Raw genomic sequence first — 22,376 nt, 5'->3', positions numbered from 1 at the left:
AGGTCTCTGAACCACACCCGAGAGGCAAGTCTCTGTTACGAGCCTTAAGCCTTATTGAAGTCTGAACAGACTTCACCTGTTTTGATAAGTACCAGTACCTGCCCCCCTTTGTCTTACTGGCCCCATAGAAACTCACTCCATACAAATTAGCATTTGAACAAGTATTGTGTCACCACCCATCTTCGGGAGTTAACCAGGGTCCCTGAAAACTACATTGTATACTCAAGTGACTCATTGGGCGGTCCTGTGAGGGCATCTGGTGTGCCCCACTGTGCATTGTGATTGTCTTTTCTGTTAAGTATAAATTGTTAATCAAATTCCACTATACGATCAACATGTAAATGAACCTAAGCAACCCCTATATAAGTCTTTTGTATCTGGTAGCCAGGGGAAGTACATTTGCCCAGCATCCAGACATGCTGTTTGACTTCCCTATAGCCACCTGGGTTTTCCCTATGGCTATAGTATTCCCCATAGCTATGGATATGTGATTGTGTGTGTCACAATTAAAGCTGCACCCAATCCAACTCTAAAATGTAGCAGTGTGATTCTTTTCCACGACACATGGGATGTGCATCACACATATCCCAGCGCAGGCACCATCTTTCTAAATAGAAAAGGGAAGAAGGTAAGTCCCATTGCCTTTCAATGAGATTTTTGCTCCTAAATTCCTTAGACACTCTCAAAAATACCCTGTCAAGTGCTGCTAGCCCTCTCATCACAGATATATTCCATCCTCAGAAAACAAGTACTTTTGTCTTTGTTCTTTCCATCTTCTTATCAGCTGAAATAACTTCTTCAGAATTTTCCATCTTTCTTTTTTCCTGCCAAAATATCTGGGGAGACCGTTCTTCAGTAGAAATCAGATCAGAGTCAGAAAAGCCACAAATAAAGGATTAGTTTGATCACGTGCCCCTCTCACCCTGTGAATCCCAGTCGCATCAACAGAGCAACTCTTGCTCCGCCAAATTGCTACAAACAAAGGGCAAAGTTTCAGATGCAACAAACTGGTGCTGATCAACACTTTCTTTCACTTCTTGTCTTTTTTTCCCCTTAAATCAGATTTTAAAGATCTGGGGATTTGGAAACACGAGTGTAAATATAAATTATTATTATTACCCAGCAGTGTCTGGATTTCCCATCCTTCCATCCATGGCAATAGATAGGCTGCAGAGCCTGGGGATGTGTCTTGGGCAGACAGGCTACTGTTGGGTCTGATGAACTTCCCCTGGTTCTTCAAAGAGGAGGCCCCTCTGCCTGGGGAGTGGTTGTGGCTGAAGGCTAAGCTCTGCAGAAAGGTACACCTTGCACTTCTGCCAGTTACAGCCTTCCCAGCACCTGGTTATGGACTGGGCAATTGTGGTTGGGTCCTGGCAATACTCCAAGTGAAAGTTGCTAACTGCTAGAAGTACACTTCCTGCATTCCCAAGGCCAACTTTCAAAAGAACTCAGCGCAGTATCACCTATCTGCAAGTATCTGCTCCCTGCCCCAAAAAATCATGAGATTTTTAAGAAATAACATTTGGGGCCCTGTTTTGTTGTCTACTGAGTTCTGAGCCTTCGGGAGTCACATTTTCAAACTTTTTGCCCCAGCCACAAAGGCTAAACTTGTTTAAATGAAAGCTGAGCTCCTCCCAAAATCTTATGGCTACAGCAGCTGGGACTTTAAGAAGAATTTAAATGCACTTGCGTTGAATGGGGCTGGAGGAAGATGGCTCTTTCTACATGCTGCTGATTGGCTGCTGGGAGCATGTATTTATAAAAACATGGAAGGTGAGATGCCAAGACATGGAGAGGGGGTGAATTCCAGCTGTAAGCATCCCAGCCCCCAGTGGCTGGTCGCCCCTGCAGCACATCTCCCATCGCAGATGGGTGTGACAGTTCTGGGCAGCCACAAAAGAATGGCAGCGAAACTGGAGAGACCCTCCCAGGCGCTGAGCTGCTGGCTAATATTTACCCAAACTGTGGCAGTTGTGCTGGGCAAAGTCCGTTTGTCTCGTGAACCACAAACGGCAGTGATGGCGCCGCTGGCTCGGAACGTCTTGGTGACTGGATCCAATCGGGGTATTGGGCTGGAGCTGGTGAGGCAGCTGGTGGAGAATCCAGACCCCCCAGAACACATCTTTGCAACCTGCCGAGACCCGGATGGACCCCGAGGAGAGGTATGAGAGCCAGGCAAGAAATGGGGGCCCAGCCCGGGGGCTGGGTGGGGACGCAGAGAGTCGGTCTCTGCGGAAGCCATATGGGAAAGGGATTTGTATAACCCAACAGACCATCCAGCTCTGTGAGCCCCCTGTGGCACGTGCTCCCCTTGAGTCTCCGGGCAGAACCAGCGGGCAATTACCGAGACATTTTCTGTGATTGTTGCCAGGGCTGAGATCACGGGACTTGCTGGACATTCCTGGCTCCAGAGTCAGCACCTGGGAACATCTCCATTAGAAACTCTGTTGAGCAGCCTGCTCCTGCCCTGCCACTCAGCTGCAGCTTTTGGGTCCCCAGTTCAGCGCAAAGATTTATGCTATGGTTAGGGCTGGTGGAGATAAACGAGGGGGCAAAGCAGGATGGGCTAGTGGCAGCGATCACTGCCATCCACCCCCCTTTCTTCCAGCCCAAGGGCCCCCTACGTCCATTGCTGCAGGGCCCTGGGGAGGGTTTGACTCCAGGTTATGTTTCCCTTCTGCCTCTTCTGTAAACTTCAGGGTTGCAGAATCCAGCCTGGGAGCAGGGACTGACTCTGCAATAGGAGACTTCTGCGGTTTCTGGTCTCCAGCACTGAGAGAGGGTCTCCTATTGTTCCCCCTCTGCAGAGAATGATAGAAGGTTAGAGTTGGAAGGGAGCTCAGGAGGTATCTAGTCCCACCTCCTGCTCAAAGCAGGTCCAACTCCAACTAAATCATCCCAGTCAGGGCTTTGTCAAGCCACAGCTTAAAAACTCCAAGGATGGAGATTCCCCCACCTCCCTCGGTAACTCATTCCAGTGCTTCCCCACCCTCCTAGGAAAAAAGTTTTTCCTAATATCCAACCTAGACCTCCTCCACTGCAACTTGAGATCATTGCCCCTAGTTTTGTCATTTGCCACCACTGAGAATAGCCTAGCTCCATCCTTCCTGGAACTCCTCATAAGTCATGTGTGCCAGCCCCCTAACTATTTCTGTTGCCCTCTGCTGGACTCTCTCCAATTTGTCCACATCCTTCCTGTAGTGAGGGGCCCAAAACCAGACACAGTACTGCAGACGTGGCTTCACCAGTGCCAAAGAGAGGGGAATAACCACTTTCCTCGATCTGCTGGCAATGCTTCTTCTAATGCAGCTAAGGAGGTTCAGCTGAGTTGCCTGTAAACCTCTCTCTCAAGCCCATGTTACTCACAGACTACAGAACTCGTGCTTGGAGACTAACACTCAGGCTTTAACCTCTTCAGTTCCCAGGCACTTGGAAGCGGGCAGGAAAGATGCCACTGACACTGGCCCAGGTGGTTCTAGGTCTTAATTACGTCAAAAATTGGAGCTAACTGAAAATGACAGACCAGCTCTTCAGCTGGTGTAAATCAGCACCATTGGTGACGTCAGTGGCGCTGCACCAGTTGTCCCAGCTGTAGATCTGGGCCAGTGTACATACCACGGAAAGATCCAGGCAAGGTAGCCGTACCTCCAGCTGCCGAGTTATGGGGGTTCACGTGCACCACGGTGGGGCTAGGACATCACTTCAGAGGAATGGCCCGCAGGCCGAAACAGCAGCCGTGCCATGAGCTGTACTGAGTGTTCTAATTCCAGCATCTTGTCTTGCTCCCTTTGCAGGCCCTGCAGGAACTGGCTGCCAAATACCCTCCTGTGAGGCTGGTCCAGTTAGGTATGGAATTCTTGCCTCTCTGCACTGGGCGCTTTATGTGCCAGCTGGGCAGGGCGGGCACCACCAGCTGAAGCCCTAGACAATTCTGCTGTGTATAGTTAGGTTTGTCCAATCAGCTGACCCTCAGCTAACCACTTTATTTGGATTAACCTGCCCTGATTTGGCTCCCCAGTGATCTGGATCCACCCCTGCAAACCCGCTCACTGCAGGGGCCATTCTAGCAGCCAAGAAAGAACTAGTGGGCACCAAACCTTGAAAGGGCCAGCAGGGACTGGTTGTGGTAACTGTCATGGAGCCGGTGGGCCCAGGGGGGCAATGGTGCTAACACAACTCTGTCACCACCCAACACTCTGCAGCTAAACGAGTCAGCTGATGCGGGCCAGCCACGGGTGTTGAATTGCAGTGTAGACACACCCACAAAGGGCAAAGACTCAAGTTTGCTTTTGTCCGCTTAGCTGATGTCATCATAGAATCATAGAAGATTAGGATTGGAAGGGACCTCAGAATGCATTTCTAAGCATTCAGTGAGGCCTGGGGCTTTGGCGTGAGCTGGCACCTGGTCTGCCAGCATCTCACTGTCCACAGTTCTGTTCGTTTTGTTGTTTTTTTTCAAAGGTTAGCAACTAAGGGCTGGTCGACACTGGAAAATTAGATCGACCCAGCCACGTTGCTCAGGGGTGTGAAAAATCCACACCTCTGAGTGACCCAGTTAAACAACCTAATGCCCAGTGTAGACAGCGCTTGGTCGACGGAAGAATTCTTCGTCTGACATCACTACTGTCTCTCAGGGAGGTGGATTAGCTACGCCTATGGGAGAACCCCTCCTGTCACTGAAGTCAGTGTCTGTGCAGAGATGCTACCACATCTCCCCACTGTAAGTGCAAATGCAGCCTAAGGCCAGAGTTTTCAGAGGAGCCAGTTTGGGGACAATGAGTGGAGCCGTTATTTTGTACCATGGCCCCTTACACACACCAACAACTGTCCCACTATTAGTCCAGCTCACACCCTGCTGCTGCTGAGCCATTCTCCCTCCATCTCAGTCTTATTCCCCTGACGGAGAGACCTCTCACACATCTCCAACCCAACTCCCTGTCTCCCCTCATCGAGGCAGCAAGAGAGCCCCTGCTAGCTCTCAGCCTGTGCCGCCTTGCTGCTGCCTGTGTTCACACTGGCTCTGGCTGTTCTTGGACGTCACTCTCAGCCCCAGTGCCTCCTGGAATGGCAACGACTGTGTGAGCAGATATGTTTGCTGTTAACTGCCCCCTCCAGCCGCCTGCAGCTGTCCAGTTGGACGACCCCAGGTTATCACTGTACTGCATACAACAGATCCACCAACAATGTGCAAGGGGGTTGAAGACAATGGTGCCCTGCCCCAAGCACATCTGAATAGCTTCTTGTCCCCCAGCACCAGGCTACTTGCCTGCACTGTATAATGCCCAGAGCCAAACAATGACCTGGCTGAGATATGGTGGTGAACGCTGTGAACACCATTGTAAGCGTCTGGGCCGTCTCACCGGCAGGGCATAGACTCAAAGACTCTAAGGTCAGAAAGGACCAATATGATCATCTAATCTGACCTCCTGCACAACGCAGGCCACAGAACCTCACCCACCCACTCCTGTAATAGACCCCTGACCTATGATTGAGTTATAAAAGTCCTCAGATCATGGTTTAAAGACGTCAAGGTACAGAGAATCCACCAGCAAGTGAGTCTTGCCCCATGCTACAGAGGAAGGCGAAAAATCCCCAGAGCTTTTGCCAATCTGCCCTGAGGAAAAGTTCAGACCCCAAATATGGCGATCAGTTAAACCCTGAGCACGTGGGCAAGACTCATCAACCAGACACCCAAGAAAGAATTCTCTGTAATAACTCAGAACCCACCCCATCAAATGTCCCATCACAGGTCATTGGGCATATTTACCACCAGGAGTCAAAGATCAGTCAATTGCCAAACTAGGCTGTCCCACCATACCATCCCCTCCATAAATTTATCAAGCTCAGTTTTGAAGCCAGCTAGGTTTTTTGTCCCCACTGCTCCTCTTGGAAGTCTATTCCAGAACTTCACTCCTCTGATGGTTAGAAACCTGCATCTAATTTGAAGTCTATAGTTCCTGATGGCCAGTTTATATCCATTAGTTCTGGTGTCCACACTGGTGATGAACTTAAATAATTTCTCTCCCTCCCTGGTATTTATCCCTCTGATATATTTATAGAGAGCAATCATATCTCCCCTCAGCCTTCTTTTGGTTAGGCTAAACAAGCCAAGCTCTTTGAGTCTCCTCTCATAAAGCAAGTTTTCCATTCCATGGATCATCCTAGTAGCCCTTCTCTGCACCTGTTCCAGTCTGAGTTCATCTTTCTTAAACTTGAGGGACCAGAATGGCACACAGTATTCCAGATGAGAGCTCACCAGCGCTTTGTATAACGGTACTAACACCTCCCTATCTCTACTGGAAATACCTCGCCTGATGCATCCTACGACCACATAAGCTTTTTTTCATGGCCACATCACATTGGCAGCTCATAGTCATCCTGTGATCAACCAATACGCCCAGGTCCTTCTCCTTCTCTGTCACTTCCAACTGATGCATCCCCAGTTTATAGCAGAAATTCTTGTTATTAGTTCCTAAATGCATGATTTTCTACTTTCCACTATTAAATTTCATCCTATTTCTATTAATCCAGTTTACAAGGGCATCCAGATCTTCCTGTGTGATACCCCGATCCTTCTCTGTATTGGCAATACCTCCCAACTTTCTGTCATCTGCAAACTTTATTAGCACATTCCCACTTTTTGTGCCAAGGTCAGTAATAAAAAGGTTAAATAAGATTGGTTTCAAGACCAATCTCTGAGGAATTCCACTGGTAACCACCCTCCAGCCTGACAGTTCACCTTTCAGTATGACCCATTGTAGTCTCCCCTTTAACCAGTTCCCTATCCACCTTTCAATTTTCATATTAATCCCCATTTTTTCAAATTTAACTAATAATTCCCAGTGTGGAACGGTATCAAATGCCTTACTGAAATCTAGGTAAATTAGATCCACTGCATTCCCTTTGTCTAAAAAATATGTTATCTTCTCAAAAAAGGAGATCAGGTTGGTCTGGCATGATCTACCTTTTGTAAAGCCATGTTGTATTTTTTCCCAGTTACCATTAACCTCGATGTTCTTAACTACTTATTTACCCAGATCACTTTTTCTCCCTTTCTTAAAAATAGGAACTATGTTAGCAATTCTCCAATCATACGATACAGCCCCTGAGTTTATAGATTCATTAAAAATCCTTCTAATGGGCTTGCAATTTCATGTGCTAGTTCCTTTAATATTCTTGGATGGAGATTATCTGGCTCTCCTGATTTAGTCCCATTAAACTGTTCGCGTTTGGCTTCTACTTTGGATGTGGTAATTTCTATTTCCATATCCTCATTCCTATTAGCCACCTTCCACTATCCCCAAGCTCATCATTAGCCTCATTAAAAATGGAGGCAAAGTATTTGTTTAGATATTCGGCCATGCCTAGATTTTCCTTAACCTCCACCCCATTCTCAGTTCTTAGCAGTCCCACTTCTTCTTGCTTTGTTTTCTTCCTATTTATATGGCTATAGAATCTTTTACTATTGGTTTTAATTACCTTTGCAAGGTCCAACTCTACTTGGCTTTCGGCCTTTCTCACTTTATCTCTACATGTTCTGACCGCCAAGAGGTAGCTTTCTTTGCTGATCCCTCCCATCTTCCACTCCTTGTAGGCTTTCTGCTCTCTCTTAATCACATGTCTGAGATGCTTATTCATTCAGCTTGGTCTACAACTCTTGCCTATGAATTTTTTCACATTCCTTGGGATACAGGCTTCAGATAGTTCTTGCAACTTTGACTTGAAGTAATTCCAAGCCTCTTCCACCTTCAGATCCATGAGTTCTTCAGTCCAGTCCATTTCCTCAACTAATTCCCTTCATTTTTTAACGTTAGCCCTTTTGAAGTCAAAGACCCTAGTCACAGATCTATTTTTGTTTATCCTTCCATTTAGTTTGAACTGAATTAGCTCATGGTCGCTTGAACCTAGGTTGTCCCCTACAACCAGTTCTTCTATGAGGTCCTCACTACTCACCAATACCAAATCTAAAATGGCATCCCCTCTCCTTGGTTCAGTAACTATTTGGTGAAGGAATCTGTCAGCTGTCACATCCAGGAAAATCTGGGTCTTATTATTACTACTAGCACCTGTCCTCCAGTCTATATCTGGGAAGTTAAAGTCTCCCATAACGACACAGTTCCCAGTAGTATTTACTTCATTAAAAGCCTTAAAGAGGTCTCTATCCACGTCCAAATCAGATCCCGGTGATCTGTAGCACACCCCAAGCACTATCCCAGGGGAAACTCCAGTAGTTTTCTTCCCCAGATTTTTACCCAGACAGACTCTGTCTTATCAATTCCATCACTTCTAATTTCTTTACAGTCTACCTCATCCTTGATATACAACGCTACTCCACCACCTTTGCCTTTATATCTGTCTTTCCTAAACAGCACATACCCTTCAGTACTTGTACATCAGTTGTGACTACTATTCCACCATGTTTCTATTATCCCTATAATATCTGGTTTCACGTCCTGCACCAGTAGCTCTAGTTCCTCCATTTTGTTACCCAGGCTCCTCGCATTGGTATACAAACATCTTAATTTTTGCTCTTTGGCTTCACTCACATTCCTTACCTGATTTGACACAGTCATTCCACTGTCAATATCGCCTATTAGACTGGTATCTACACTACCCTTCCTCTTAATGTCCATTCTGCTCCCCCCACTGTGTCCTTTCTTACTTCATTTTCCTCCCTCTCAATGCTAAAATCAGGTGTGGAGATTACCTGGGCATCTCTCAACCATCTTCCCCAGCTCCTTAATTTAAAGCTCTCTTAATCATTGTGCCAGCCTCCATCCTAGAAGTGCATTTCCTTCCCTATCCAGGTGAAGTTCATCCCAAGAGAGCAGTCCTCCATTCAACAGAGCTCCTCAAAGCAGCGGGATTTCAGTCCCTTTCTGCAGAGATGGGCTTATTTCTCCAATCAGTCTGGCATAAATCAAACAAACAAGCCAGGCCCTGCTGCCTGGGTCTTTTCCCCAGACCCAGGATCTCCTGCCTAGCTGCTCCCTGTAGGTTCCTCTCCCAGCCGAGTTTTTTGCTGGCTTTTTATCTAAAGAGCAGATGGCCTTCAAGGAATCACCTGATCCCAGGCTCAGCCTATCACCCAGCAGGCAGCTAATTAGAGATGGGTGGGCCTAAGCCCATCTTCCTTGGAAAGCCATCCTACAGCCACTCACACGTGGCCCAAGTCAACCCTGTCAAAAGCCTTCACGTGGTGCAGTGCAAGGACACTGCCTGCCCACCATGCTCGCAGTCAGACATCCCTGGGGCAGCAAAGGCAGCCTGCCACGGGTCTCCCAAGAGGGCAGCACTCTCCCAGCTGCATTATCAAAAGAGCCGAATCACAGTCACCAAATGGGGATCCAGGTCTGAGCATCTGCCAAGCCCCTTCCGAGCCAAGTCAAGGCAGCTCCATGTGACAAGGGCTCCAAAGGTCCCTTGTCCATCCCCTCTGCTGCAGCGCCAGCTACCATGACTGATTACTGGTTCACCCTGCTGAGCAGGGTCCCCACCACACCAGAGACCTCTTGAACTCCAGACCAGGGCATTGCTGCCTGCTCCTGGAGCAACCGCTATATGGAGAAAGCCTGTCAGCCTAGCCGCCTTTCCTGCCAGGCCGCCCTTCATCCATTCCCTGGGGTAATGCAGGATCATTCCCTCCAGGCGGTTCTCTGGCCAGCCTGGTTTTAAACTACAGCCACCATTGGAGTCTGCAGCAGACCAGTCACCCTGTCGCATAACACAGGGGGCATGGGTCAATGTGGCAACCGTCCCCGTAGAGCCCTGCAGGGGCTGAGACCGTAACACCACATCTGATCTGTCTCCTCTGCTCCCTCTGGATTTCCTGGCAGATGCAGTGAGCTTGGCCAGCGTGAGAGCAGCAGTGAAGGAGGTAGAGTCCCAGCTGAATGGCAAGGGCCTGAACCTGCTCTTCAATAATGCAGGGGTCAATTCCAATGCCACGCTGCAGTCGGTGCAGCAGGAGGAGATGCTCTCCGTGTTCACTACCAATGTGGTCGGGCCAATCCAGGTGGCCAGGGTACGTACTGCCTCATTGGCTATTGTTTACTGGGGGAGGGACTGGGAGGTGGGGAGAGACCTTCACCATATCGAGGGACTGGTTCAAACAGAGTTCATTCTGTACCTGAGTCCAGCCACTGTTTATTATGGTGTATTAAAAACTGCATTAAAATTAGAAGCTGTCGCTCTATGTGTGAAGGCTTTCCTGTTCCTGCTTGTGGGCTAGAGGGCTCTGTAGGGAAGCATGTGAGCTGAGGTCTTCAAAAGGCAGTCTGCAAAGAGCCAGCCTCGAGTGAGGAAGGGAGAATTGTGCCTCGCTGCCTTAGGGAGCAGCCTGCTTTCTTTCTCTCTGCTTTTGGGTTCTTGTGTGCTGAGGGTCTGGAGTCTAAGAAATAAAATCATGTTGCGTTGCAACCTTCCAGCAAGAATATAGATCACGGACAGCTCAGCATCTCCTCCCGCCTGCGTATATAGCAGCAGGGGCCACGCAGGCCAGCCCATCCTACCCAGGTTGCAGCCAAGCCACAAGCTGCCCATTCAGAGTCAACACACTGCAGCCTGAGTCTGCTCCCTGCTGCTCCGCTAGCTCAGGGGAGATCAGTGGCCTTCACAGCTAATCATTGCGACTGAACAGAGCTGGAGCATACGTGTTGATACGCAGACCTGATTCTGTGTGTGTGTTTCTAGGTGTCTGTGTCTGTCTTTGAGGGTGCACTGCAGTTGTGTGTGATGTGTGTGATATCTCCATATCTCTGTGGGCACTGAGTGTGCAACTGGTTTGGCCTTTGCCCTCAACCCAGCTGATCTCTTTCTGCTCCTTCTTATTCCTGGCTCCTGGGGCTCCATGGACTCCATACTCTCTTGATTCTCCTCTTAACCCCCTGGAGGCTGTGGCGCCCCCTTCCCTTCAGGAATCCATCCTTGTCTTCTCTTTTTCTCCCTCCACGCTCTGCCCCCAGGGATCTCAATCAGGCCCATAGTTTCATCTTTCACCTCTAATCCAGACTCCCACACCTACCTCACTGCCCAGACACTCCTCCCCATCCCTGCTCCTGGCCTCCCCAACAGACATGGCAACGGTTGCAATCTCGTCCTCTCTGGCCACCTGCTTCCCAGCTCTTTCCCCTTCAGCCTATCAAAGCGCTGCCAAAATCACGTTCTTCTCCTCCTCTGACCTACCCTCGTCTTCCTGCTTCCTCGGCCCTGATTCCAGCTCTTCTTAAGGTGTTGTTACGTGGAGAGCTACTGATGACTGCTTACAACACCAACCTCTCAGAGACTGGGTGTGAAGGCCCCAGGATGAGTTAACCAGAAGTCCCCCATCCCCCAATAGCCAAAGGGGCTTGTGATCAGTCCAGGCCTTTGGGCTGAGAGCGTGGAAGGTTCTTGCTGACAGGTGTTTGTGTAGGAGAGAGGAAGAAAACAGAGACTGAGACCAGGCAAGAAGAGAGACTGAGAGGGAGAGGCAGGAAGGGAGCCAAGCAGGACCAGTAAGGGCTGGGTGAGTGATCCTGGGACAAGCTAGAAGAAGTTTATGGGTCTGGCTTTGGCTAAAGAGGGCTGGGGGCCGTAAGTGAAGAAACGGCTCCTTCAGTTCTTGGCTCCCCCTGCATTCGGAGGAGCAGGACTTTGTATCTTCCTTGTCAATAAACAACTCTACCTCACAGAGAACACCAGGCCCCTCAGCTTCTGTTGCCTGCTGGAATGCCCCTGGGACCCTGAACTTCCATGAGCCATCAGGCCAGTGCCACAGCCGAGCTACCCGGATGGTGGGAGGGAGGGTGGATCCCCACGACGGCTACCACAGCCACAGCTTGGAACCACACCTCTGTCGGTTTCCAAAGCCATGACTGAAGGGGTTTGTTTGGGCTTTTCCATTTGTCTCAGGAATTTCTGCCCTTGCTGAAGAAGGCCGCTAAGGAAGCCAGAAAGGACGGGCTGAGCTGCAGCAAGGCAGCAATTATCAACATGTCCTCTAAAGTGGGCTCCATCGAGTTGTGCTTCAAAGTACTGGAGGCCCCCATGTACCCCTACCGTGCCAGCAAGGTAAGTTGCCTGGTGAGGTCTCCAGGCAGCTCCTGAGAGTGTACGGGGAGATTGTCAGGCCACGCTGCCTTGGGCAGACCCTGCGTGTGATGTGCAGTGCTTCAGACTACTTTATTTGGTGTCTGGATCCCAATGGCTGTCCAGCACAGCAAGAGCTCCCACCACCCCTGCATGCTCTGTCTGGGAAGCTCAGCCCTTAGAGGCACAGTCCCCTATACCACATCTTTGCTTCCAAGCCCAAACATACAACAATAGCGCTAAAAACCAGCATTAATACAACACATGATTACAACTACTTGTAACTGGCCAAATCGCTAACTTTTCTACCAGTTAATCTCTGAATGCCCTGTGCTGGCACGTGGGCCTGTGGGGCCACCATGGAACATCAGCGCCATGGCTGTCGGTCCATGGGTGGCTCTGTGAAGGGGAAAGACCCCGTCTCCAAAACCATGCTTTGGCGTGTCTTGTGATGGAAGGCATATGAGGCATCTGGATTTGTTGGGGGTCTGCACCCAGTTGATTAGCCCAGGGAAATACAGAGAAACTCCAGCAAAGTGAATAGAGTCTCTCTGGATTTACTGGTCCAAATATGACTCCAGTTTGAACCTTGGCGTACCTGGAACATGACTCCATCTGGCCTCATCTCAGAGGCGGCACCAGGCCAAACTTCCCACTGGAGGTTTGATTCCATTTCCACTCTCTAAACTCTGATCCGGCTGAAACAGGCTCATGCAGTGGGGAGGTGTCAGACAAGAGATCCCTCGCCTCTATGATCAGCAGGAGATGCAGCAAGAGGCCCTTACAACGATGTGTCTTATTTTCCAGGCTGCTCTAAACATGGTGACGCGGTGCTTAGCTGCAGAGCTCAAAGATGCTGAGATCTTGTGCACCGCGATCCATCCTGGCTGGGTGAAAACCGACATGGGGACAGAGAAGGTACTGCCCAGCGAGGGGCCAGGCTGGCATGCTGACAGGGTAGCTTGGCCGGAAGCTGCATTCCTCATGACATGCTTCCAAATGAGCAGCCCCCTTTTCCAGAAATCAGCTCTTCTCCCAGCAGTGAAGTGCCTGGGCCCGGGGCTAGGTTCATCCTTGATGTCGGACAACGGCAATCAGGAGACCCAAGCCTGAGGGCGTGCTTTGCAAGCTCTGACTGTTAGCTGTGTGGGCGTGGGTCTTGGGAGCAGCTCAGCTGGGGACCAGAGTGGGAGCCCAGAGCCATGCAGTCACCTACCCCTCAGTCAATGCAGCACACTGACATGAAGAGTGACTGCAAGGGGGACTTTTTAAAGTGTCCTCCAGGCAAGCCCAGGAATCCAGCTCCAGTCTTCACCCTGCAGTCCACTCCCATTTCCCCCCCAGTGCCCATGCCAAGGGCCAACTACAGTGCCCCCTCAAAAGGTGTCGTGCTCTGCTCCGGGAGCCATCCCAGTGAAATCCAGGGGCTGCAACAGGCGCGAACGCCTGTCCGCGAGGGGGGCAGCCTCTGGGCTTGGGTCACAATGGCTTAGCTCTGACGGGATGGGCTGGAATATCGAACCAAATTCCTTCCTGCTGCCCCTCCATGTCCACTGCTGTTACCCCAGACAGGAGTCTGGCCCTGTCTGTCTCACCCACTGTGCTGGGACCAGTTGGGCCTGGGCTTTCCCGGCTCTTGGGCCTGATCTAGAATGAGGGGGCAGCATCGGTGGGGCGGTGGCAATCTCATTGCCCTGTGGGGGAGGAGCAACCGGAGCATCTGCAACTCTGGGTGGGGGAGAGAAGTATGGCAGGGCATGCACAAGAGGGATATGCCGTGCCTGATCCTCTCCTGTGATGGGGCCGATATAACCAGCCCTGAGGGTCTCCTTGGGATAAAGCCACAGAGCTGCTCCTGTGCCTCTCCACCCTACCACTTACCCAGGGCACATTGCTGAGGAACGGGGAGTGTGGCTGTAACATCCCCCAGCACAGAGCAGCCCCAGGAGGCCCGCCCAGCATTGCACTAAGGATCAGGCCCCAAGTGTCTCCAGGAACCATCAGCCTCTTGTCTCAGGTGCTGACCTTTGTCGCCCACAGGCCCCTCTGACCGTGGAGTGCAGCGTGCAGGGCATCCTGAACGTGCTCGCCAGCCTTTCACAGGCAACGACCGGGGTGTTCCTGGACTGGGAAGGGAAGAGCCTGCCCTGGTGAGGGTGCTGCTGGCCAGAAAGCTCCAGCAGGCACCATCCTTGGTCTTTCTTCCCTAGCAGTGGGTAACACCCTCCAGCCCCTGCTCTGGTCTGGTTCTGCTCAGCCTCTGGAACAAGCTCTCTTGGCTCAAACCCCATGACACGCTACTTCGCGTTATGAAATGTCTCCCTCTTCCCTGCCCCCTACTATAGCCTAATTCTCTACCCACCTGCCTGCTACCCATTTCCTCTTGGATTAATTATTCTTATTGTATCACCATAGCCCCTAAAGCCCCAGTCCTGGGCCGGGTGCTGTACAATCACCGAACAACAAGACGATCCCTGCCCCATGGCGCTTACAGTCTCGCTATAAGACCAGAGACAATGGGAGCTACAGACAGATTGACGGGGGTGTACAAGAAACTATGACACACTATTGGTCAGCATGACAGGCAGGGCTCTTAGCTCACCAACACCCTGATCATGGTCAAGTGACTGGAGGCAGCATGGCAAAGGGGCATTTGAAAGGGGGATTGGAAGGAAGATAATGAGGTACCATTGCAGATTTTTACAGGGAACTCTTCCCAAGCACAAGAGGCAGCATGAAAGTGAAAATTGACTAAGCGGGATCTGGAGGCCAGCAGCACGGGGGGGGAGCATTGACAGCTTCTTGGCATATTGCTGCTGCAAGAAATAAAAAGGAAGTCCTTTCCTCCCCCGCCCCATCCTTCGAATGCCTTTCAAACGAAACAGGTCCAGGATCACTGTCAGTCTATACACAGGTGTTCCAAACCTTGTATTGGAAAAATTAACTAAACCCCTTCTGCTAACACAGTCAAAGCTTTTGTTGTCACATATGGCAAGTTCCAAGATCTGTAACTATTTTTCATAAAAGATTTTCTCTCTTTGAGTGATTGCTCATATCCATTCCAATATAGGTGTGTGCGCACCCCGTGCACAGATTCCGGGAACTTTTTTTCCTTAGCAAGCCCCATAGGGTTGGCTCAGGCATCCCCTGGAGTGCCGCGCTCATGCTGCAGTACATAGGGCACCGCCGACCCTGCGGACCCTCAGTCCCTTCTTTCCGCCTGTGGTGGTTGCTGGAACGTCTGCCTCTTGCATATCGCAAGTAGCCTCCCTTAGCAATTCTACTGCGTTTCATTGTTGAGTTAATAGTTGTTGATAGTTAGTGATAAGTAGAGAAGTAATAAGTTAGATAGTGCCCTTAGGGGCTACAGTTGAGCCATTCCTGGCTCCACCGGATTTAAAGCCTGCATCCTGTGTGCAAAAGCTTTTCCCATGAGTGACCTTCACAATCGCTGCCTCCGATGCCTCGGGAGCAGCATAGAAAAGAAAAATGCCATATTTGTAAGGCCTTCAAGCCCCGTACCCAGAAGGAGAGGGACGCCCGGCTGAAGGCAAGCCTAATGGAGTCCGCGCTCCACCCGGACTCCGAGCCATCTCGTTCTCCAGCAGCACCGAGTGTCTCCTCGGTGTGGAGCGCTCCACCGACACCGGTACCGAAACCTTCGGCACCGAAAAAGAAGAAGTGGCCCGAGACCACCCACATGGACTCCCCCCTGTGACCAGTACAGCAGGGAGTGTCTCAGGAGATGCCCCAGCCACATGCCGTGGAGAGTACTCCAGCACCGGCATCTCCTCGCAGGGAGCCTCCTGGGGGTGGGGGAGCGCCCCTGCAAGGGCCGTCGACGCTGGAGGCATTCGTGGCAGCACGCGCCTTCATGGGCATGCCCACACCTCCGTCCCCCCCTCGGCCGAGGGTTCCCGGACCAGTGTCTCGGGGTAAACCCATGGTGGGTGGCCCCGGTGGGTGGAGGAGACAGAAGTTGAGGTCTCCCCCCAGACAGTCAAGGAGGGTCGAGAGTGCGGGCTCCCCTCCTAGCTCCGACTCAGTGTCATCGAGCTCCTTGACACCGCGGCACCGGGGGCGGTCGAGAGGTACACACGCGAGGCGACGCTGCTCCAGTTCCGCTTCGCGCAAGGACCACAGTTCCGGCTCTTGTACCCCGGTACAGAGCCCTGCTTGGCACCGATCCCTGACTCCAACGCGCAGCCTGGCATGGCAGCACAGGTGGCACCGGTCGAGATCCCCAGCATACAGCCTGCCGCGTGTGATGGTGCCCGTCAGTGTAACACATCGTCCGGCACCAACCATCTCGGCACCGACCATCTCGGCACTGCCTGTTCCGGTGCCACCTGCCACAGCACCTCCTGCCACGGCACTGACTGCCTTGGCGCCGCCTATGCCGACGCAGCCCGCCTCGGCACCAACTGCTTCAGCACCAACTGCTCCGGCATTGAGTGCCTCGGTACCGTGGAACCGATCACGTTCGGGGTTGGTACTGCTGCTACATAGGTGACACCACTCCCAGTCCTGAGTGGGAAGCGTCACCGTAAGACATCGAGGCGGAGGAGGCGATCTACATACAGCTCCTCCAGCAGCTCGTCCCCCCATTGGCACCGTAGACGTCGACACCATCAGTCATCCTCGTTGTCCTCGTCGTCTCGGGGCCGTTCACCTCCCAGGAGCTGCAAGCGTCGATAGAACAGCTCTGGATCACGGAGGCACCATCCAGACGTGACCCAGCAGGCACCGATGCAGGCACCAGCGTGGTCCCAAGGCCCCTGGCAGTGGCTGTACTGGGGAGCGTGGGGTACCCAGATGGGCCAAGGGACCACGTCTATCCACTCCTCGGTGGCCCAGCCAGCGCCCCCACCTCCGAGTCACCCAGACCAGGGCCACCACTCGAATGAGGGTTCAGACCCTGAGGAAGGTCCCTCCACAGGGCCCCTTCCGCAGTCCTCCTCCTCGTCCCCGGATGAGGCGGCTGCCAGGGACTGTAAGGCCCCCCTCTTTGATTTCCGGACTCACCAAGACCTGCTGAAGAGGGTGGCGGGCAACCTCAACCTTGAACTTAAGGAGATGTCAGAGGAGGAGGACCCCCTCTTTGGGGTATCTGGGTCGGCAGGGCTGTCATGAGTAGCCCTACCGGTGCACGAGAGGATCATAAAAATAGCCAAGGCCCGCTGGCAAACCCCGTCCTCGGTGGCCCCCACCACCAAGGGCGCCGAATGAAAATACTACATCCCTAAGGAGGGGGTTGATTTTCTATACACCCACCCTGCCCCAGGGACACTGGTTGTGGATGCCGCTAATCAGCAGGACCGCCAGGGCAATACCCCAAAGGACAAGGATAGTAAAAAACTAGACCTGTTTGGCCGCAAGGTCTATGCTACTGTGGCCCTGCAGCTGAGGGTCGCTAATCACCAAGCGCTCCTCGGGAGGTATAATCTCAATCTGTGGTCCTCGCTGCAGAGGTTTCCGTCAGTGTTGCCCCCAGACCAGGCCGTGGACTTCGCCACTGTGACCCAGGAAGGCGCGGCAGTGGCACACGGGGCATTGCAGTCTGCCAGTGACGCGGCGGATACCACTAGCAGGGCGATTGCTTCTGCCATAGTCATGCACTGCTGCTCCTGGCTTCAAGCTTCTGGATTGTCCCAAGAGGTCCAGCAAGCCATCCAAGACCTCCTATTTGATGGCGCTGGCCTCTTCTCTGAGAGAACCGATGAGAAGCTTCATGCCCTGAAGGACTCGCATGCCACTCTAAGGTCCCTAGGGCTCTACACCCCGCAGGCCTCGAGGCGCCAGTCTCAGCCGCAGGCCCAGAGGCAGCCACAGCCTCCACCCAGGCTGCCCCCCAGACCTGCTTAGGCCAGGAGGGGTCGGGACCGATACTGGGCGTCCAACCGCCCAAGCAAGGGCCAAGCAAGGGCAATGCTGGCAATAAAAGGTTTTGACAGTGCACAAGAGGGTGGCACTCCTCCTTTCTCCCTGGATCTCTCTCGGCCTTTTGCCCACAGGCTCCGGCTGTACTATGCCGAGTGGGAAACCATCACCATGGACCGCTGGGTCCTCGGCGTAGTCCTCAGGGGTTATGCCCTTCAGCTTACAGCCTTCCCCCTGGACTCTCCCTCTACCTAGTCCCTCTTCAGGGACCCCTCTCACGAGCAACTCCTCATACAGTAGGTCAACGCCCTCCTCCTGCTCGGTGTGGTGGAAGAGGTTCCTCCACAGGAAAGGGGGAGGGGATTTTACTCACAGTACTTCCTTATCCCCAAGGCCAAGGGCGGTCTGAGGCCGATATTAGACCTCCACCGTCTGAACAGGTTCATCAGACGCATCAGGTTCCGCATGGTTTCCCTAGCCTCCATCATTCCCGCTCTAGATCCAGGGGACTGGTATGCTGTCCTCGACCTCAAAGATGCCTATTTTCATATTACTATCCTCCCCGGTCACAGAAGGTTCCTCATGATTGTGGTAGCTGGCTGCCACTACCAGTTTTTGGCTCTGCCCTTTGGCCTTTCGTCCGCCCCCAGGGTCTTTACGAAATGCATGGCGGTGGTAGCGGCCCACCTGCGCTGCAGAGGGGTCCAGATATTCCCAAACCTGGATGACTGGCTGATCCGGGGCAGGTCCAGGGCCCATGTGAGGAACAGCCTGGCACTCACCTGCGCCACATGCACCAGACTGGGGCTGCTCATCAACGAGCAGAAGTCCACACCCCGGTGCAGTGCATAGACTTCATCGGAGTCACCCTGGATGCCACCCAGGCCAAAGCCTTCCTCCCACAGCCTCGCTTCGAGGCCATGGCCGCCATAATCACTGATCTACACAGGTCCCCCACGACGACAGTCAGGCACTGCCTTCAGCTGTTGGGACATATGGTGGCATGTACGTATGTGGTGAGGCTGGCTCGCCTCAAGCTCAGGCCTCTCCAAGGGTGGTTGGCCTTGGTGTACGTGCTAGCCAGACATTCGCTGAACAGGGTGGTCACTGTTCTCACCCAGGTACTGTCCTCCCTGGATTGGTGGAGGAAACCGGGGGAGGTTCTGAGGGGTGTCCCCTTCAGAGATGTGGCTCCTTCAGTGACCCTGATTACGGACGCCTCAGATGTGGGAGGGGGAGCCACATCAGCAGTGACCTGAGCACCCAGGGGCTCTGGTCGCCAGATGAGAGGGCTCTTCACATCAATGTCCAGGAGCTCAGGGAAGTCTGCTTGGCCTGCAGGGTCTTCCTCAGGTTCCTGAGGGGCAGAATGGTTCAGGTCCTCATGGACAACATGGCGGCCATGTTCTATATGAACAGACAGGGGGGAGCGCGCTCCTCAGCTCTTTGCCAGGAGGCTACTCGGCTTTGGGACTTTGCGGTGAGGCACGACTTCCACATATCTGCCTCTCACCTCCCGGGGGTCAGGAACAATGAGGCGGACCGCCTCAGCAGGTCTTTCTTACCCCGCCACAACTGGTCACTGCACTCGGAGGTGGTGACTTCCATTTTCCACAAATGGGGGGTTCCCCAACTGGACTTGTTTGCGTCGTCCTGGAACAGGAAGTGCCCGAGGTTCTGCTCGCTCCAAGGTCGCGAGCCGGGCTCCCTCTCCAACGCGTTTCTTCTAGACTGGACGGGGACCCTCATGTACGTGTTTCCCCCCATCCCGCTCCTGCCCAAAGTCCTCTTGAAAATCAAGAGGGACAGAGCAGACATCATACTGATTGTGCCAGCTTGGCCAAGGCAGCACTAGTACAGCATGCTGCTCGACCTGTCCATCGCCACGCCGATCCCACTCCCGAGGCTCTCCCAGGACCAGGGTCGCCTGCTGCACCCGGACTTGGACTCCTTCCACCTGACGTCATGGAGACTCTGTGGCTGACGGAAGGAGAGAGAGCCTGCTCTGCACAGGTCCAATGGGTTCTGCTGGGCAGCAGAAAACCTTCCACTCAGGTGGTGTACTGGGCCAAGTGGAAGCGTTTTACCTGTTGGGTGGAGTCCCGGGGTATCCCACTGAGCTGTTCGCCCATACAGGCGATTTTGGAGTATCTCCTCCATCTAAAGCTCCAGGGTCTAGCACTGGCCTCCCTGAGGGTGCACCTGGCGGCCATCTTGGCATTCCACCAGCCGATGGATGGGCGGTCGCTATTCTCCCACCCCATGTCAGTTAGATTCCTTAAGGGGGTGGAGAGGCTATACCCACAGGTCCGCGACATGGTGCCTCCCTGGGATTTGAACCTGGTCCTCACCATGTTGACAGGACCCCCGTTTGAGCCCATGGCTACATGCCCGCTGCTCGTCCTCTCCTGGAAGGTAGCCTTCCTGGTGGCCATTACATCGGCTAGGAGGGTCTCCGAGATAAGAGCATTGACCTCAGAGCCCCCCTACATGGTTTTCTATAAAGATAAGGTCCGATTGAGACCCCACCCGGCAGTCCTGCCTAAAGAATTTCTATAATAACTCAGAACCCACCCCATCAAATGTCCCATCACAGGCCACAGGCATATTTACCCCTAGTAGTCAAAGATCAGTCAATTGCCAAATTATGCTGTCCCATCATACCATCCCCTCCATAAATTTATCAAGCTCAGTTTTGAAGCCAGCTATGTTTTTTGCCCGTACTGCTCCCCTTGGAAGGCTATTCCAGAACTTCACTCCTCTGATGGTTAGAAACCTGCGTCTAATTTGAAGTCTATACTTCCTGAAGGTCAGTTTATATCCATTCTTGTGTTGTGAGCCAGCCTCAGGAGCTGTGCAAATGAATCAGATATAGACTCCTTGTTTTATTGTATAAGTGAGATAGAGGTAGATATCAATTTTTACTTTACTGTTACGACAATGGTATAGTGTGGCATAAGTGAACTCTGTCTTGTTAGTTTCTTGAAGTGAGCTCTTTCCTGAAACATGTACTAATGAACCTAAAAATATCTTGATGAATTCTCTTTGTGTGTGTGAGTGAGGAATGTATGTGCAGGGCATAAAGAGACGCCAACCTAAACTGCTCTGACAACAGAGAGGGTAAGTAAGGACTGCCATCCTGACCCTGAGTGCCACAGAATGCATATCAAGGACCCTAAAGTGCAGATAAATGACTCTAAAGTACAGAAGGATCAACTTTGGGAACAGACAAAATACAGAAATAAGAGAATAGTCACGCTTGCAATTAGTTGGTGATTAACAACCATACTGAACCTGGAGGCAGCATGACACAGCAAGGCCCACAGACTTACATGAGAGCCAGTAACTATAAAAGATGGGGTAAGAACATGGAAATGTTGGGTTTTGTTCTGCAACTGTCAGCTTGGAGCATCGGATTCATGACTGACAGAGGCCTGGCTCCCTCCTCATGCCCAGCCTAGTTGGCCACTAGGCTGGCTCGAGCAACACATAAAAGGACTGGTAATTATATCACACCAGCTTGCAGAACTTCTTGGGTTCGCATGTGACAGCTTTTTGATATTCTTACATGTACAATAAACGCGGCGTGTTGCCTTGTCCCCCTGAATAAGATCCTGCTAGTCTTTTCTAAGTATAACAGTGTTCCAGTCCATGCAGCATGTCTGAGCTTTGCTGTGCCTTCCCACTGCTGTCTCGCATCTCTTCTCTTCACTTCCCAGATTCCTCTGCATGTGATGATGTGCATGTGCTCTCCCCTGCTCTAACTATCCCACCCTCCCACCATTTCCCAGTGGCCCTGCCAACCTGCCTTCTCCCTTTTATTTCTGTCCCCTTGTAAAAGGGGTCTAGCGATTCACTGAGGGAGATGACTTGGTGTCAGCTAAAACGAAGTGCCCTCCCAGTTCCGGCACTGCACCACCAAGCCACCCTCTTGTCCTTTCAGGTTCCAGCTCCCTGGCACTCTCCCCTGCTCCTTCCGCATCTCTAGCCTTTTGATGCCCCCCCCCACCCCAGAGACTCACTCCTTCCCATTTCCAAATGCTGGCGCCCTTTGGGGCTGTAGGGTTTTCTCGTGCACAGCTCACTTCCTCCCACCTGACCCCTCTGGCTTTGGCGGGCTTTGGCGGGTGTTCATTGGCATGTCCCTCCGTGCCTCTTTAGGGCCTGGGCACCATGCCAGTCAATACACTGTAACTGCTGAATAGCACCAGCCTGCTTGACGCCTTCCATCCCCCCTGTCCCCTGCCCACTCTCCTGGTCACCGTCTGGGTGTTGAGCCTTGTGCTTCCCTGTCCTGTCTCTGGTTGCAAGGGGAGGCTCAGTGCCCTCCATGGCTGTGTGGGGTGATGTTATGGTTCCAGATGGACGCATGCTCTTCTCAGTGCTGTAGCTGGCGAGGATACTTGGTTTGAGTGCCTCCCCCACAA

At 52.3% G+C, this 22,376-nt stretch overlaps 1 protein-coding gene across 2 annotated transcripts; it reads left to right on the top strand.

Annotated features, from left to right (window-relative positions):
* Positions 1-2,002: 2,002 nt before the first annotated feature.
* LOC137144214 (C-signal-like) lies at positions 2,003-15,111 on the top strand. 2 transcript variants are annotated; one of them, XM_067534427.1, is made up of 6 exons: positions 2,003-2,162; positions 3,795-3,846; positions 9,843-10,024; positions 11,893-12,051; positions 12,877-12,987; positions 14,110-15,111. In XM_067534427.1, the coding sequence occupies exons 1-6, from the start codon at positions 2,019-2,021 to the stop codon at positions 14,221-14,223; spliced, it is 762 nt and encodes a 253-aa protein (XP_067390528.1). In that variant the 5' UTR covers positions 2,003-2,018; the 3' UTR covers positions 14,224-15,111. The 2 variants fall into 2 exon arrangements, with proteins under 2 accessions (XP_067390528.1, XP_067390527.1); XM_067534426.1 differs by having other exon boundaries at positions 9,837-10,024.
* Positions 15,112-22,376: the final 7,265 nt, after the last annotated feature.

Source organism: Emydura macquarii, unplaced genomic scaffold (assembly GCF_026122565.2).
Source record: "Emydura macquarii macquarii isolate MOO-44397 ecotype Brisbane River unplaced genomic scaffold, CSIRO-AGI_Emac_v2 contig_3401, whole genome shotgun sequence".
NCBI lineage: Eukaryota > Metazoa > Chordata > Testudines > Chelidae > Emydura > Emydura macquarii.
Note: the sequence above shows the minus strand (reverse complement) of the source record. Positions and strands in the feature narration are given on the sequence as shown.

What these genes read in the sequence shown, in the direction of transcription:
- LOC137144214 (XM_067534426.1), top strand. Translation starts at nt 2,019, where the DNA reads ATGGCGCCGCTGGCTCGGAACGTCTTGGTGACTGGATCCAATCGGGGT. An exon ending in GGCCAATCCAGGTGGCCAGG is followed by an intron (nt 10,025 to 11,892) that starts GTACGTACTGCC and finishes CATTTGTCTCAG; the next exon opens with GAATTTCTGCCCTTGCTGAA. An exon ending in ACCCCTACCGTGCCAGCAAG is followed by an intron (nt 12,052 to 12,876) that starts GTAAGTTGCCTG and finishes CTTATTTTCCAG; the next exon opens with GCTGCTCTAAACATGGTGAC.